Below are 18420 nucleotides of genomic sequence, written 5' to 3'. Positions count from 1 at the left end.
AGTTTTTCAAGGTTCTCAAGAGACTTAACATTTCAAAGTTAATAGTAAATATATGCGAAAGATCTAAACATAAAATACTTCTATACAGAGGGGAAAGCAAATCAAACTGCGCGGAAAAATAAATAAACAAAATGTAAATTCACTTACATAACAAGGGATTTGTAGCTGTAGGTGCAAGAATATGGTACATTGCGAGGAAATGTTGTGTTTCAAAAAGGCTGATTTCGAAATCTTTTGCTGGAAACTCATTAATTAACGTTTTTCAACAGCCTAAGCAGACAACTGGCTAGTTGTTGCCAAAGGGCAAAATTTTTGTGTTTTGGAAAAATTACAAAAATTACGACAAGCCATAAACAATTGGCATTTAATTGGTTTGGTTGAGAACATGGATGAGTTTTATGCGAGAAAGGCAAACATATTTTCGATTATTTACCATCGCTATTATGGCTGTTGACGGCTAATGCATGTAGCCAAAAGTAAAACTATAAACACATGCTTATAGTAAAATCACAATCTTTGGGGGGAACTAGAACAAGCGCTGCTACATTTTTGGATATTTCGAAAATACGATTTTCAAACAGAGACTCCCGCTTGACGCTTACGTTTTTGACAGAACGACTTCCTTGGGGAGAACGAGTGCGCCTGTATTTATATATGTACATATGCTACATATGTATGTATATCTGTATATATGCAGAACTTGCTGCTTGACACTGACAGTCATAACTCAAGTATTTAACGCCTCGCAACACCAAATTCAACACGTAAATATTTGTTTTAAAAATAGACAATGCGCTGTGCAGAAGGGAAAGCAAATGACTTTTAAGAATCGAATCTCCGAATCTCGGAGATTGTTAGAAAACCACTAGCGAGCACTTAAGCATCGTTGACCCAAATTTTCGCGCCTCCATAAAAATTTATAGCGCTATGCCAGTGACTTCGGCTACATACACATGTAGGCGATTCTGTATATGCTTGCAGTGGCATTAGAGAGATGAGTTCAAATGAATTCACAATTATACATATGTATGTATGTACAAATGAGCGAATATCTATTCTAATCATCTTCGAATGCTGTATGATTCTTTCATTTAGTTAAATTTTTTGTCTTCAGATGTTGTCAGCTGCTCACAGCCAAATAAATTCACTTTCGAAGTGACGAGGCGACAAGTTCGGATCTTCAAGAGGCTGTGTAGAGACAGCAGCGTCTTCTGTGAATCATGAAATTATTCGCTAACATACATTTATATATTATTTAAATATGTGTACGTAAACATTTTACTGTTATGTGCCTATTGAAAATTGCTCTTTGTAAAATTTGTGAATAGAAAATGTAAATTTTATTTGTTGTGTATTTGGAGGCGGCTTGTACAAACTTATTATAATTATACATATACATGTATATGTATGTCCATATATACGGTATGTGTGTACGCGTGTTGTAAACTGCAAGATTTTTAGAGCACATTCACCAGAAGCTCTCCTTCAAACCGTTAATGGAAATTATAATTGTAATGATATGTAGTTCATATGTTTATGTATATCTACGAACACATCGGTTCGATTAGTTTGAGTCTAAAAAACGTTAACTTGCATCGAAGCTATAATACCCTACACAAATACAAAGATTCCATAAACAAAGAAGATTTTGAACGGACAATTTGTATGTCAGCTATGTGCAATAGTCGGCCAATCTGAACAGTTTCTTCGGATATTATACTGTTGCTTTGGAAAATAATTCATGCCAAATTTCGTGTAAATACCTCGTCAACTGCAAAAGTTTTCCCTACAAGAACTTGACGCCGATCGTTCAGTTTGCATGGCAGCTATATGCTATAATAATCTGATATCAGCGATTCCACCTAATAAGCAGCTTCTTAGAAAAAAAAGGACGTGTGAAAAATTTCAGATGGATATCTCAAAAATTGAGAGACTTGTTCGCATATACCACATCACAGACGAACATTCTTAGAAAGCATGGCAACCAAGATGCTTCAACCTTAGCCTGAAGAAATCTGGACAGTGCAGAAGAAAGTGTTTAGATGTTTCAATCTCATCTTTCTTGCTACAACTTTAAAAAGTTTCGTACTCCAAAATCTTTAGTCTCACCCCGTGAGCGCCAATGGAATAATGTTCAGTTACCACACCTATCATTACGGACATGTGAAGTTTGTTAAGAGCTCCATGGATCTTTGGCGTTCCACTCTTGTTCGGAAGACTGCACAAGTGCTGGTTGTTGATCAACGCCTACTGAGCTCGCGCGAAGCCTATAGATCCAGCGCCAGTGAGTGCACGAAAACAGGGAAACACCTGCTCGTTCCCATCCTAATGGAATTTGGGTAAGTGTGCTCTTTCTAGCGAGCTCGTCGGCTTTACAGTTTCCGACGAGTTTAATTTGGAAGTAGTTTGTTACTACAGCTAATGAGGTCATGCAGCTCTTGACTAGCTTTGCGCTCACTGTCAGCGGCGCAGTGATCCAAGTTATCAGAGTTTTAAATGTCATTGTTGATGTTGCAGATATTGCAGTGCTGATGCTATTTGGTGTTACAAACTTCGTGACAAACTAAGAATACCCTGTTCAGGGAATATAAAGAAAGAAAAGATATTTCAAAATATTTTTCAGCCAAACTTTTGATCAGCCATCCATAAACTCATAAAATGGTTCATATTGAACTCAGTTCGATTCGAATGTGTAGGTGTTGCATAGCGTCACCGGCAACAACAACCTCATTACCGATATGTATATGAAGGCAAAACAAGTCAACTTAAGCTGTGAATAGTGACGGCGTCTGCTTTGTAAAGAAACTGTGCGGGCAGCACAAGCTCCGCTCCAAAAAAATATGAAAACATGCTTAAAGATTTCAAGCCTACATTGCTCTGAGTTATCAGTGTGACAATCACTGTGAGATATTGCTAAAACATAGTATTATATTATATATGAATTATGCTTTTCGCATTTACCTACACATTTTCGGAGTCTCAATTGTTTTGTGTCGTCACACTTGCTTGTTGTGCCCAAATAAGGCGTTCGGTCTTTCGTTAATGAAGCATTTTGCATATTCAATTAATTTTTCCTACGCTTCGCAACAGCATTCAATATGGTTTGGTAATTTGGGGAAGCTCAAATGCTGACAAAGCATACATATGTACATATGTACCACATAGACATAGAAGCTTTAGCGTCTGAGTAAATGTTCAATATGTCGAAAATTAGTGCTGAGTCTGGCGAAAAACATGAGCGCAAACTTCTGAACTCGCGCCGTTTGTCAAGCGAACATATTTTTTGTGGCAAAGGCAAAAATTTGAGTAAAGAAAAATTGAAACTAATTGACCTTATTCGAAGCGCCGGCGATGTAATGTCAAGCGAACTGGCGAATTCACTTAATTAGTTCGGTTCACACCATCAGCAAAAATATTAAAAATAAATACAAATATTTGTACTTATATATAATTCAAAATATAATTAAAAGCATATGAACATACAGAGATCTATAGTATATATATAACATATATGAATATGTATAATTCATATATTATCTAAGAAAACTGTTGCATATTTGCATATACTGAAATCGGCACTTTGTCTAAACGTTTCGCCAGAAAAATTATCACACCATTTGTCTGCTGCATCACCTCCAAGTGCCAGCAGCCGTTAGCGCCTCCAATGCGCGCCGCTGCATGCACAGTGTTTGTCTTTTGTCATTTCACACGCCGCTCTCGTCGTTCGCTACTTGTAATCTTGCTACAATGCTGCAGATGTTGCACATGCGGATGCAAGACACTTAGCGCTGTATCGAAGCCCAAAGTGTTAGAAAATATATTGAACAAATATACAAACGATGGTTTGAAAGTTTTAGCGGCACATTGGTACGACCGTTGAAAAATTTGTTGACACAGTAGACCATAGATTGAATGTGCCATATTTTAGGTCTAGTAAAACGAAAAAATTCCATTATTTTTCCAATAAACGGCATGGTTTTCTGCAACACGTATTGTATAGCGTTAGAAAGATAAGATTTTAGGCTAAAAAAAACTTCTCAGAGGGTTTTTTGGTTGCTTTACTCAGCATTGTTAAAGAATGGATCGAAGATGGACACCGGTGAAAAGCTGAAAATGTGAATAATGTTTATGGTCTTAATACTATAATAGCCAATCTCGGTTAATTTTGGCTTCGTCGATCAAAGACGCACTCGTGACGCTGACGTACTCTGGATAGCCAATTGTCGAAAGCTGTGATAAAAATAATGAAAATCGTCGAGTCCTATCATCATGGAAGCATTATTTCGATTACCATGGTGAATAACCATTACACAAAAAACCATTTGATTGAAACCGCTAAAATTAAGCTGAATCCGCAAAGACGCTACCACATTATTTTACGTTAAACAAGCCATGAACCAAATTTCCATCTGCAAATCACTGCTGAATCGCAACAAACTCGATGCATATCTGAAGCGGATAGTTACCGGTGAAGAAAAGTGAATAACATATGACACGTCAACTGAAAACGGCCGTAATCGAAACGCGGTGAAGCCGCTCAGTTGGTGGCCTGGTCACGATTGACGGTCAAGAAGTTTTTGCTATGTGTTTAATGAGATGGACATGGTATCATGTATGTACTGTGAGCTGTTGTCCTGCGGCCACACTCTTATTTCGGACCTGTACCTTCAGCAATTGGTCCGTCGAAAGGAAACAATCGTCCGGAAATGGCCAAGTTTAGCCAATAGAAAAAAACTGGTGTACCATCAGGACAACGCTAGGCCACACCCATCGAATGTGGCTTGCCAGAAGCTTAGTGAGCTTAGGTGAGAGGTTTTTATGCATCCACCTTGTGATATAGTCCAGAGCTTGAACCTTGCATACTAGCTGTTCTCGTCGATAACGAATGATTGTACTCAAGAGAAAGTTGTAAAAGTCGACACTCCCAGTTTTTAGCAGATAAGAACGAGGGTTGCTATAAGAATGGCTTTATTTAGGTAGCGATTAACGTTTAATGTCTTCAGTTGACTCAAAACGGTTTCCCCGGAGCGGTCATTTGGGTTTACTGATGCAGTATGTGACGGTGCATTAACGTGGTGTAAAAGACAAGAGTTGCCGGCCCATAATTCCGGTCTCTTTTTACGAATAGCTTCGCGCAAAACGACGCATAACACTCAAATAGTATTCCTCGTTGAGAGTTTGGTTGGTCGGATGGAATTCGCAGTGCACCACACCTCGACAATCGATGAAAACTGTTAACATAACCTTGATTTTTGATCTGCTTTGAGATTGTTGTTTTTGGCTTTGACTCACGTTTGCCACAATATTCGGTTGATTGATCGTCTATTTCCGGTTCGCAAGCATAGATCCAAGACTCATCACTAGTAATACGTTGCAATAACATCCTGATAGCCGGAAAGCATTATTTCCCAGACGTTAACGCCACGCTGTTTTGGAAAAAATTGAGCGATTTTGGAACCAAACGTGCTTTCACTTTTCTTAGGCCTGATCGATCTTTCAAAATGGTTTTCACTGTTCCACCCGATATTCCAACGACGCCAGTAAGATCTCTGACTGTTAATCGTCGCTTCTCAAGCACTAATTCTTTTGTTTTATTGATATATTGATAACAGTTGATGTTGAAGTCCATCCTGACCGTGGTTCGGTCGTCAACGCGTTCTCGACGCTCTTTGAATAATAGTTACCAAACAAAAACATTTGCTCGCGACAAACAATTATTGCTGAAGGCCTTTCCCAACATTCTAAACGTTTCGGCACTAGAAATTAGATGCCGCAAACAAAATTTAATGGAACTTCTTTGTTGAATAATTTCACTCATAGTAAAAATCGCCGAATGCATTTTATATACTTACTTCCAAAAGACTAGCCCATACTAAACACTAATGACTATTTTGATGTGACATTTGCTACAGATGTCACTGACAGTCATACCAACCCAGAAAAAAATATTTTGACGAATGGGGTTGCGCGCGAAGTTTAAATTGAAAAGTCTTACTTTTTTTGCCCACAGTAGTACCTATAATTTTTTGATCAATCGGAATAATAAGTGAAATTCATAAGACATTAAAAATCTGCCTATATTCCATATGTACATAAATAAATAACAATTTTTTGGGATGCCACTACTGTCTTTGAAACGTTTCATGATAGTAAAATATTTACAAATGAGTTGAAAAGCTTTACGAACTTACTAAAATGCTCCTGTAAATGGTTTATTGTCAAAATGGTTTCAGACTAGTTTAACATAATCAGATCTTTGTTATTAGGCAGTGATATTTTTAGCGCAGAATTTTCTTGATTTTTCCATTTCTGTATGACTAGAGTAGCTACGAGCTCAGAAAGGCTTTGCTTTCCATTATTTGTAAACTTTCTCATGCCTTAGAGTCTCCAAATGCCAACGATTAGTTATGAAAGCCAGTCAATATATGCTAATATATTTAAAAAAATGAGCAAATGTTAGCAATTCGCGGAAAAACATCTTAGGCTGCAAGTGTATGAATAATGCGTTATGCATGGTATACAAAAGAGATAATGGCCGTCCAGTGATTACAGTCATCGCCAAGCGTCAAAGGCGACGAGCTGCCAATAAATTTACAATTCACAGTTATTCGTGTCATACATAGTCGACAGCCATATATTTGCCTATATGCATGGCTATTTAAATAAAAATAAAAGTAGCTAAAATAAATGAGGAAGAGCACAAAATATCTTCAACCAATGGTGCGATGGCGTGGGCGTATGAGTAATTTCAGTTTTATTAAGATCATAAGCCAGCTCTCTTAAGCGATCATAACCTTCGGCACACTTCGTGCGCCATAAGCAGCGGGGGTTAATGATTTTCGGTGTGTAACAAGTGCAGTATATTCTAGTTTTTGTGACTGCACATGCATGAGATTGCATTGAATATGCCTCCATATGCCCCAAATGATTGGTCCTACTGTACGTTGAGCGGAATTTTCGCAATTTTTTTTTAATAATAAACGCAATACACTATGTGTGACACTATGCACAAAGTGCAGAATGCGCAGTGGTATGGTAGGGAGATTAATTGAATTGAATACACTGAAAGTAATTTGTGGTCTCGACATATATTGGGTAGTCGAAAAAGTCTTTTCGTATTTCTAATCAATCTTAAAAAGGAATAAAAAAGGTGTCTATATGACTACCTACCAAAACTTTTTGAATCCTTGGGCTAGTTATCGGTTTCAATGCAGCTCTACGTTGCTCGAGCTGCTGCAATTCACTCACTCTATATATGGTTAAGGCACTGTTTCAAGCTTCACTTTTTTTTAGTTCTTGACCTCTGCTTGTAGTGCACCTTTAATCACTTCAAGTTAGCGAGGTTTTTTTCGTGAAATATCTCCTTTCTTGCCGTATCGCTTTGTATCGCTTATGTCGCTAAGTTCGCAATTATTTATGTTGGAAGCAATTGGTGCAGTATTTTTTACAGTGTACGAAGAATGATACGCGCACAGGCGATTCTTCTAACTTTTTGATTCGTGTTAATAACGGAAGTGACGTCACTATATAAATTTACTCAATTAGTCGCAATGTTCTCAATATATATACTAACAGGATTCGAGTTTCATAAGCATTGATGTGAATATATATGTATGTATATATGTGGTGTGTAGTTTTCACTAATTAACTAAAGTATTATTTTTTCAATATATATATTTTGATTGTGTGTCCTTTATATTACAGTTATTCGTTTACTACACTTGCTAACTGTTTATTATAATTTTTATTCGAGCACTCACATATAAATAAATATATTTTTAGGACTGTATTTACACTTTTCTTTGTAGCGGTGTTCGTGAGAATTTTCTGATTTACTCGTATATTGACATTTACTACAAAAACCGTTAGGCGCAAATATGTATATTATGTCGTTTAAAGGCAAAGACTTAATGTTACTGTGTTCGTTTAGCTTATTGAACTGCTCTTCAATTCGTTGCAATTTATTAACAATTTCAACTGTTTAACTACGGATTTATTTTAGATTTTTGCTTTAGATTCGTCGTCTGTTCTTGCGCGTGAGATTCTACGTAGCCTAGCCGTAAATTTTTGTCCATTTTCCTTTACTTAAAATAAAGCTAATGGCGGAAATGCTAACGATTTTTTGTCGTAGAATTTTCCTTGGCCAATGTGAGATCTTTCGTTTCGGTCGGACACCGATTGACTAACGCAGCCGGTCGAGCTTTGCACGCTAGCTGCTTGGTGGCCGCAACTTTTCAGCGTCATCGCAAACGCTTTTGCTTGCCACCTTGTCCTCGCAGCGTTGCCCCGCGGCTCTACAGTCGTCAGTCAACGAATGGTTGTTGCTTTCATTTTGCTTTGCTAATTGCTAGCCGCACACGCAGTCGACGAGCGCGAAGCATATGAAACGATAAGCGAATCATTGAACGCAAAGCTCAAATAGTTGAAGTACTCACTATGCTTGGTGGTTGGTTGTGTATGTATGTATGTATGTGTGTATAGACAGACATCTGTGTGCATACGTTCTTACTATACAAAATCAAAGCTTTCTGGCATAACGCCGAAATGCTTACGCTTCCCTAGGCGAATGTCTGCAAATTTGCTCGCAACGTTGACCAGTTGGTCTATTCCCGATAATCACGAGCCCGGCGTTTGCTTCAATGCAGTATTTGAACCATATATTCAAATTTACAGTAAACATATGCATATAAATATAAGTATATATACATGTATATGTATATGTATGTACATATGTATATGTATATATCGGGTGATTTTTTAAGAGCTTGATAACTTTTTTTAAAAAAAAAACGCATAAAATTTGCAAAATCTCATCGGTTCTTTATTTGAAACGTTAGATTGGTTCATGACATTTACTTTTTGAAGATAATTTCATTTAAATGTTGACCGCGGCTGCGTCTTAGGTGGTCCATTCGGAAAGTCCAATTTTGGGCAACAAAAAATAGTCTAAAGGCGTTAAATCGCATGATCTTGGTGGCCAACTTACGGGTCCATTTCTTGAGATGAATTGTTCTCCGAAGTTTTCCCTCAAAATGGCCATAGAATCGCGAGCTGTGTGGCATGTAGCGCCATCTTGTTGAAACCACATGTCAACCAAGTTCAGTTCTTCCATTTTTGGCAACAAAGTTTGTTAGCATCTTGGTTGACATGTGGTTTCAACAAGATGGCGCTACATGCCACACAGCTCGCGATTCTATGGCCATTTTGAGGGAAAACTTCGGAGAACAATTCATCTCAAGAAATGGACCCGTAAGTTGGCCACCAAGATCATGCGATTTAACGCCTTTAGACTATTTTTTGTGGGGCTACGTCAAGTCTAAAGTCTACAGAAATAAGCCAGCAACTATTCCAGCTTTGGAAGACAACATTTCCGAAGAAATTCGGGCTATTCCGGCCGAAATGCTCGAAAAAGTTGCCCAAAATTGGACTTTCCGAATGGACCACCTAAGACGCAGCCGCGGTCAACATTTAAATGAAATTATCTTCAAAAAGTAAATGTCATGAACCAATCTAACGTTTCAAATAAAGAACCGATGAGATTTTGCAAATTTTATGCGTTTTTTTTTTAAAAAAAGTTATCAAGCTCTTAAAAAATCACCCGATACAAAAAAGCAGCACTAAACTGTTCAACGCAAATGGATTGTATTATTGCTATTTTCCTTGCATTTCCATAATGACCACGACAAACGAAGTTGTCGCTCGTGCATTGGCCGAGCTTTACAGTGAAATTTATTTCGTTTTTGCTTGTTTACTTTCGCGGTTTTGTATTCCTTCGAGTTTTTGTTTTGTTTATTCTAGTCGGAGGTGTGTTAACAATCGTTTACAATGTTTAGGCTTTTTTAGCGTTATTTATGGTTTGCATTTCATGCATCTCTTTCATTCGGAGAGCTGTTACCGCAATGTTGACGAAGTTTAAGGGAATTCTTTTCTTCAAATCGATTTTTTTTGTTGTTACATTTAATTCTTTAACATCTCTATAATATTTTCCTAACTGCTCAAGTTGATCCTGGTAAGAGTTTTGGCATGCAGTCGTGAAAAGATGCACGCACGAGGTCAGCCGTATAGAGAATTTAAACTCTAAACGCGTTTTTCTCGAAACTTTGTCGTTTGTCTAGAATTTTCTCGGAAAACTCAACCGATCTTAATGATATTTTGCAAAGTTATTCGAAATATAATTTACAAAATCTTGTACGAAGGATTTTTTTTTTTTTTGCAAAAAGTGAAAGTGTAACAGCTGGAGATGGCGAACCCGTTTCACCAATCGATGACGATGGAATAAATGTTTCATTGCTCGACTATGATTAGGTTCAAATAGCAATTAGCCGCCTGGAGAACAACAAAGTGGCAGGCCCCGATTGATTACCGGCCGAGCTATTCAAATTGGCCTCAACAACCGCGCTGTTAGTTCTGCTTTCTCCAAACTTGATAAGGAAGACCAGGCCCATATGGTTGTGAAGGAGGACAAAATGAAATATCCCTTGTCATCAAACAAACAGCCATCGCATTCGCGACTGGGCGCGCATGTCGCTGTTGACAGTCATTACTTTGAAGACAAAGATAATTTAGTATATCTTGGAACACCAACAGCAATGTCAGCCTTGAAATTCAACGCAAAATTACTCTTAAAAACAGCTGCTACTTTGGACTGAGTAGATAATTTAAAATTAAAGTCATCTCTCAAAGAACAAAGACCAAAGTCTACAAGTTCCTCGTCATTCCCGTCCTGTTATTGGTACAAGGGCATGGACAATGGCATCATCTGATGAGTCAGCCTTAGGAGTGTTCGAGAAAAAGGTTCTGCGGAAGATTTATGGTCCTTTGTGCATTGCCAACGTGAGTACCGCAGTCATTGGAACAATAAGCTGTACGAGTCATACGAGGACATAGACACAGTTCCGATGGCATAGACAACGGATGGAAGAGGACACTCCAGCTTTGAATGATTTCGATTTAGTACCCACCGGTCAAAGCAGGGGAAGTGGAAGAACTCCACTCCGTTGGATAAATCAGAATACCGCCAGCGGTCTTCGTGTCATTGCGTTTACTTAGTACCTCTCAGACAAAAAAAAAACGGTTATCGACATAAATCATAAAATGCAATAATAAACTTTGCTGCACCAACATGGTTTACTACATCCAGCAGAACGCATCTTCAAAAACTTAAGGCATATCAGATCATCGGTACTATACGGAATGTGACTTGATGTCGCCTGAAAGACACATTGAGCTCTTCTTCAAGTAGTTTTATACTGAGATGCTTTCGGAGAAATCATCCTTGCAAACGCCAACTCGGAGCTTAACTGTTTACGAGAAATCAATTTCATTTGATGACAGCTGCTGATCTTATTAAGTCTTCGCAGCCAACTTCACTCTAAACCACTTTACTGTTACATATTTGACCAGCTGATAGTGTAAGGTTTTTTTGTAAAAAAATTTCTTAAATTTTTTCCAGTAGTTTTTGTCAGTGTCCAATGTCAAAATCAGTTTGCAAAATGTGGTTCCGCCAACTTCGATCTTGAAGAAGCACCACTTCCTGGAAGAACGTTTGAAGGCGATTTGGACAAAATAAGGTCGTGGCAGTTCACAAGCACATGAAATGTCTAGGATTAATTTCGAAGCTTGATAAACCATACATATATGTATGTATCATGTGTTCTTCTCATGTTCTTACGGTAAGAGCAACGGAGATTTGCTTATCAAACGACAAAGAAGTGATCCATTTTTGAGGCACATTGTTACTGGCGACGAAAAGTAAGTTATTTACAAGAAAACAAAGCGCAAGATATTATATTCTAAAAAGGATGAACCAGCTCAAGCCACTTCGAAGGCCGAAGTCACTAACGAAGGTTATGTTGTCTGTTTGATGGGACATCAAAGGGATCTTTTATTTTGAGCTTTTGTCCAGCAATATCATGATTAATTCTGCAGTGTACTTTGATCAGCTGCACAAATTGAGTGAGGCGTCAAACAGTAGAAACCGAAATTGATCAATAGAAAAGGTGTAGTGTTCCAACAGGATAATGCCAGAACTCATACAAGTTTGATGACGCGCCAAATGCTTTTGCAGCTTGAATGGTCAACTGCATTCTTCAGACTTGGCACGTTTGTACTATTACCTGTGTTGGTCTCTGCAAAATTGTTTGCAAGCGAGTAGCTTCACCTCATAGCAGGACGTTGAAAATCTCTTCAACCAGTTTTTTGTCTGAAAGGCTCAAACTTTTATGAGCGAGGAATCAATCTTTTGCCCAAAAGATGGGAAAAGGTGTTGGATCAAAATGGAGAATATATAACAGTTTCATAAAATATTTTACACAATAAAAAAATTATGTTTGAATTGCACTAAAAATAAACGCAGTTTACTCAGTTAACGATCCAATAGCTGCCAACACTTTGCGCACATAAAACGCAACAACAATTCGGAACAATCAAACAATTTACGCATAAAAGCTTTAAAATCGTCTAAAAATCTAAGGCTATTGCACCAGCGCTGCGTCGTTGTTGGTAATTGTGAAAACACGGAACTGGGTTAAATGCCGGTGCAAACACAAAATGCAAAAACAAAAGCAATAAGAAAATACTCGAGCGAGTACAGGAGCGGAACTCCTATGGCGGACGAACGATATGAAAATATGCAAAAACATGTATTAGTGCGTTAGTGTGCGTGTGAATGCATACATCTGTATGTATGTATATTTGTGCCAAAAGACGGACCAACAGGCGATGTCTGGCAAGTGTCTTCAAAACTCAAAACTTTATACTAGAACTAGTCTATTATTTTTTTACAAACTGCCAGTAGTTCGGCATTATTCTAAGACATTTTTTCTATATATATTACTAGGAATAATATAACTTCATTTGCAAAACGAATTTGGCTTAAATCTAATTCTGGCTGTAAGCTAACATTAGCATACTTACATAAACTTTTTTTTTTTTGTCGCTACTTTTGGTGCAGAATTCGTGCTTATCGCGTTCACTTGTTGCTGGTTTGCAGTCTTTTTTCTCTCTCAAACTGTTTTACAGGCACTCATGTTCTTACTCGCTTATCATGCGATAATTTTCAATATTTGTGCCGTTATATAAACTACTTGCAACAGCATGGAATATGTCTATTTCGTACACAAATTGCACTGCTGCACGATTTTCACGCACACACACCGTTTCATTCACGCATTTTCAATGTAAAAAAAAATGTATGCCCCAAAGGCTTTAATGTTCCCGTCCTTACAGCTAAAGCACATTCGAAGCACTGAGACAACTTGTTCAAAAACTCAAAAACTCAGCCAATTCAAAACTTCATTTGACACTTATCACTAAACCCTTTGGACGTACGGGTTGTGTGTGCTGCAGCCAATTTTAGCACGAATTCATTCAGTCTGCCTGATTTCCTGCAAATATATCTTTAAAACTATTTTAAGGATGATTTGCATAGCTCAAGTCCTTTGTTTTCTTTGTTTTGGTTGCATCTAAATTTCCAATTCAATATTACGGAATTAGATTTAGAATTTTAGTTATCTGAAATGCTGCAGTTTTTGTTTTATTTTTTTTTTTACACTTGCAACTTTTTGCTTTTTCCTCTCCGTGCACTTTTCGCGTTTCTCGTTTCGTTTCTACTCATTCCCAATGACAACTGCCTCGTTCAAGTTGTGTGGGCAAACTGAAATCAAATTGAAGATGTCCATGTCCACCGTGTCATCTCCTCGCCCGCCGCTCTTCAATTCAACGCCGTGTATGTTATTCTGCTTCCCCAAACTGCGCTCCACAAAAAAATGCAACGCGTTCGAAATGAAAATATAAATGCGCGCACATACACACACGTACATACATACGTAATTATTTTGTACAAATTTCGTTCGAGCTGAAAAAAAGATGCGTGTGAATGTGTGCTCCTTGTGTATGCGTTTGCTCTTCCGTCTCGTTTATTTGTTCGTAGAAGAAATTGTTGCAGCTAAAAATAGTGTTACGCATACGACATGTTGAACGCATTCGCACGCAAGCAGCGTACTCTGCGTCTTGCTGTGAACCATAAACACATACGCACTGGCGGGCAAAGAAATACAGCGGCCCATTAAGGCCGCTGCTTCTGGCTCTTGTACTCATCGCCCGTTCAGTTCCACGAGGAAGAAAAACAAATACGAATGCTTATTTTTTTTTATTTAAGTACTACAATACAATATTCTTAATGTAAATAATATTTCCTATTCATTAAACATTTGCATTCTGTAAATGTTATGTTGTTTTTGATTCACAAAAAAAAACCTTTTTTCTGCCTTCCAAGTTAAAAAAAAAGTTATATCCACTTCACAACTTTTTTTCGGAGGTTTATCTGCAGATCAACTGTGAGATGAAGAGAATCCAAAATTTTTCATAATGAATCATCATTTAAAGTACATTCAATTCTGTAAATGAAACTTTTGAAAAATTTTGGACTCTCTTCATCTCACAATTGACCTCCAGGAAAAACTCCGAAAAAAAGATTTCAGACGGTGAGGACTATTTTCTGAAAAAATTATCTCAATTGACGTTTAGGGATAGGCAAAATTTTAATACCAAAAAGTTGCTACACAAGAATAGACGTTTTTTGTAAAAAATTAAACTTAAGATTTGCTCAAAAACTCCACATTTCTATCAAAAATCTTCTTACTTCGATCATTACCCGCATATACATATCTAAACAGGACGTGTGAAAATTCTTTTTTACCGACGTTGACGTTCGTCGTTCTTCCTTTTCGCTGTTTTGCGCCAAATTGGAGATTCCAAGTGTAGCCAGGTCCATCTCCACCTAGTCTTCTTCCTCCTCCGCTTTCACGGGCGGATACTGAAGCGAATGCCTTCTACCTGGAATGTTCTCTTCAATCTAGACAAGATGATGTAGCCAGCATAGCTACTGTCTCTTAATTCGCTGAACTACGTCACTGTCGTCGTATAACTCGCCGTTGCCCCGCTCAAAGGGCCATAAATCTTACGCAGAATCTTTATCTCGGAAAATCGTAAAATCGACTCATCAGTTGTTGTTATCGTCCATGCCATAATGATAGACTTATAGAGTTTAGTCTTTGTTCGTCCAAAGCAGCACCTGTTGGCAAGAGTGATTTTGCGTCTGATTTCAAGACTGATATTGTTGTTGGTGTGGATGCTGGTTCCAAGATAGACGAAATTATCTTTGACTTCAAAGTGATGACTGTGAACAGCGACGCGCGAGCCAAGTCACAAATGTGATGGCTGTTTGTTTGATGACATGAGATATTTCATCTTGTCCTCGTTCCCAACCAGACCCATATGCTTCGTTTCCTTATCCAGTCTGAAGAAAGCGGAACTAACGGAACGGTTGTTGAAGCCAATGATAACGTAATCAGAGTACGCCAGCAGCTGTACACTCTTATAAAATATTGTACCTTCGCTATTAAGCTCTGCTGCTAGTATTATTTTCTCTAGCAACAGATTGATACGATAGGGAGTCTCCTTGTTTGAAACCTCGTATGGTAACGAGCGGCTCGGAGAGGTCCCGCCCGATCCTGACTGAGTGATCGTCATCGTCAGCTGCTTTAAAATCGACAAAGAGGTTATTGTTGTCGATCTTCCTTTCACGGATCTTTTCCAAGATTTTACGCATAATAAAAATCTGGTCGATATTATATTTTCCAAAACCACATTCATAAGGTCCATTCAGTTTATTGGTGGTGGGGCTCTGCCGCTTTGCTGTTCTTCTCCAGGCGAGAGCGCAAGAGTAGGAATTACGTTTAGATATGACTTTAACAGCTTAAATCCAGCGGTGAGGATTTCGAAAGCTATCCTATGGACCGAGTTGGTTAGGACCATAGTCCTTTATTTGGGATTTATAAGGTGAGATATATCGACGACGTAGAGAAGGACAAAACGGACGTAGGGCTCTGTTATTACAATGCATCGGTTCACAACTTCGTTGTCACGACGGGCAACATTATCTCAATCAGAACTACGACAGTTGCCTTATCTACCGTATTATTTTATTTTAGCTCTTTATGACTACTTTTGGTTTCCAAAACGTGAAAAAGTCAATGATCGGACTGAAATGTAAGGTGAATAAGAGAACCATAGCCGCCAAAGAAGCATACTTTGCGGAACTACAAGAAACGGGCTTTCAGACAGGTTTAAGAGGTTAGAAGGCATCGCTCGGTCAAGTTTATCGAACTAAAAAGGAGATTATATTGAGAAATAATTCGATATTTTAAGAAAAGTTTCATTTATATTTTGTATCCGATCCACCCATTCGTATATTACATATCCTTTGTACATTGAAGCGTAATGGTCCGAAATGAATCATATCTTTCAATTAGAGGTGATCATCAAAAGTTATAATAGCTATTTGAACTATTGGAAAAATTAGTTTTTAATTAATTAAAAATAATCATAAAAATAATCAAATTTTTATTTGCAAATGCAACCATGCATATTTTGAAACCAATGGGTTGGTAGCTCTGGTCGCTGGCAAGCATGTATAGCTATCCCTTTCCCTCAACACACGCATTTTCAGCTGTCAAAAGTTTTGTTACTCATCACCATCGTTGAAATTATATTCGCCGCGTGAGAAAACCGCTGTTGCTAATTTAATAAATATATTTTAAACCATTCACTGTATTACCAAACAATTAATTAAATATGGTAAGTAAATGCATAAATTATTATGATGTGATGATTCGCAAAGATAGTGGGCGTAGTTGTCGATATATCTTGACAGTCGATCTGATGTATTTCATTTTTGTCACTTAGAAGATCAGGCATTCAAGCACATGACGCTTTTGTTTAAAATATTTTTTTTAACATTTCGTTTGATAATGTGGAATATTTTACAGTTTTTAAATGCTCACATTACTTACAATAATTAAAACATGTAAATACACATCTACTTAACATAACCTTCAAAGAATCTTCTCGCATGCACTATTTAGAGACAGCTGTGTGTGCTCTAGTATTGGTGTAATGCGGCGTGCTCGATGACAACACCCTGAAAAATATTTGATTCATGCAGCTGATTTTCTTTTATATTAACATTTTTTTAATTTTTGCAGCAACCACAAATTGTACTTTTAAAAGAAGGTACTGACACCTCTCAGGGCAGACCGCAACTCATATCCAACATCAATGCTTGTCAATCCATCGTGGACGCTGTGCGCACCACATTGGGACCGCGCGGCATGGACAAGCTAATTGTTGACGCTTCGGGGAAGGCGACAATTTCAAACGATGGTGCTACAATAATGAAGCTTTTGGACATTGTGCATCCTGCGGCTAAAACACTTGTCGACATAGCGAAATCACAAGATGCTGAAGTAGGAATATTATCATTTTTTAAATAACTTGGGATTAACCGTATTTATATTTATAGGTTGGTGATGGTACCACATCAGTTGTGCTTTTGGCAGGTGAAATTTTGAAGCAAGTTAAACCGTTTGTTGAAGAAGGTGTGCATGCTCGTATCATTATTAAAGCTATTCGTAAGGCGCTCCAATTGTGCATGACCAAGATCAATGAGATGGCTGTACATGTTGAGGCTCAATCAAAGGAGCAGCAACGTGCGTTATTAGAAAAGTGCGCTGCCACAGCTATGTCTTCAAAACTAATTCACCAGCAGAAGGATTTCTTCTCCAAAATGGTGGTAGACACCGTACTCTCCTTGGATGAGTTGTTACCCTTGAATATGATTGGCATCAAAAAGGTATCTGGTGGATCATTAGAGGAATCCGAACTTGTAGCTGGTGTTGCTTTTAAAAAGACATTCTCTTATGCTGGTTTCGAAATGGCACCGAAATCATATAAAAATTGCAACATAGCTCTATTGAACATAGAATTGGAACTAAAAGCCGAACGCGATAATGCCGAAGTGAGGGTGGATAATGTTAAAGAGTACCAGAAAGTCGTTGACGCCGAGTGGCAAATTTTATACAAAAAACTTGACAAAATTCACGCATCTGGTGCTAATGTTGTATTGTCCAAATTACCAATTGGTGACGTTGCTACACAGTATTTCGCAGATCGTGACATGTTCTGTGCAGGTCGTGTACCTGAAGAAGATTTGAAGCGTACAATGAAGGCTTGCGGCGGCGCTGTTATGACCACTGCCAACGATATAAACGCTTCTGTATTGGGTCATTGTGAATATTTTGAGGAACGTCAAATTGGTGGAGAACGTTTCAACTTTTTCCAAGGTGACACAAAATTTATTATATATATTTTTTTTTAAATTATCGACAATGTTTTCTTTTGCATTCAAAAGGTTGCCCAAATGCCAAAACATGCACATTGATTTTGCGTGGAGGCGCCGAACAATTCCTTGAGGAAACCGAACGCTCACTACATGACGCTATTATGATTGTGCGTCGTACAATTAAGCATGATTCTGTCGTTGCTGGTAAGTTCTAATAATATCCATATAGCTTTAAGTAA

The 18420-nt window shown here is 37.9% G+C and overlaps 2 protein-coding genes across 2 annotated transcripts in view; one reads left to right on the top strand and one right to left on the bottom strand.

Moving 5' to 3' along the window:
- The window catches only part of LOC120779417 (nucleoporin nup211-like), a 32275-nt gene extending 24094 nt beyond the window's left edge, over positions 1 to 8181 (bottom strand). Inside the window, exon 1 of the mRNA XM_040111617.1 lies at positions 7171 to 8181. The gene's annotated coding sequence lies outside the window, so the exon portion shown is untranslated. The remainder of the gene's footprint in view (positions 1 to 7170) is intronic.
- Positions 8182 to 16516: 8335 nt separating this feature from the next.
- Positions 16517 to 18385, top strand: LOC120779416 (T-complex protein 1 subunit eta; the record flags this gene model as incomplete). The annotated part of the gene is made up of 4 exons (XM_040111616.1): positions 16517 to 16638; positions 17046 to 17306; positions 17363 to 18182; positions 18251 to 18385. Coding segments are annotated over exons 1-4 (1219 nt in total), but the record flags the coding sequence as incomplete, so codon positions are not given.
- Positions 18386 to 18420: the final 35 nt, after the last annotated feature.

Source organism: Bactrocera tryoni, unplaced genomic scaffold (genome assembly GCF_016617805.1).
Source record: "Bactrocera tryoni isolate S06 unplaced genomic scaffold, CSIRO_BtryS06_freeze2 scaffold_105, whole genome shotgun sequence".
In the NCBI taxonomy this organism is placed as follows: Eukaryota; Metazoa; Arthropoda; class Insecta; order Diptera; family Tephritidae; genus Bactrocera; species Bactrocera tryoni.
Note: the sequence above shows the minus strand (reverse complement) of the source record. Positions and strands in the feature narration are given on the sequence as shown.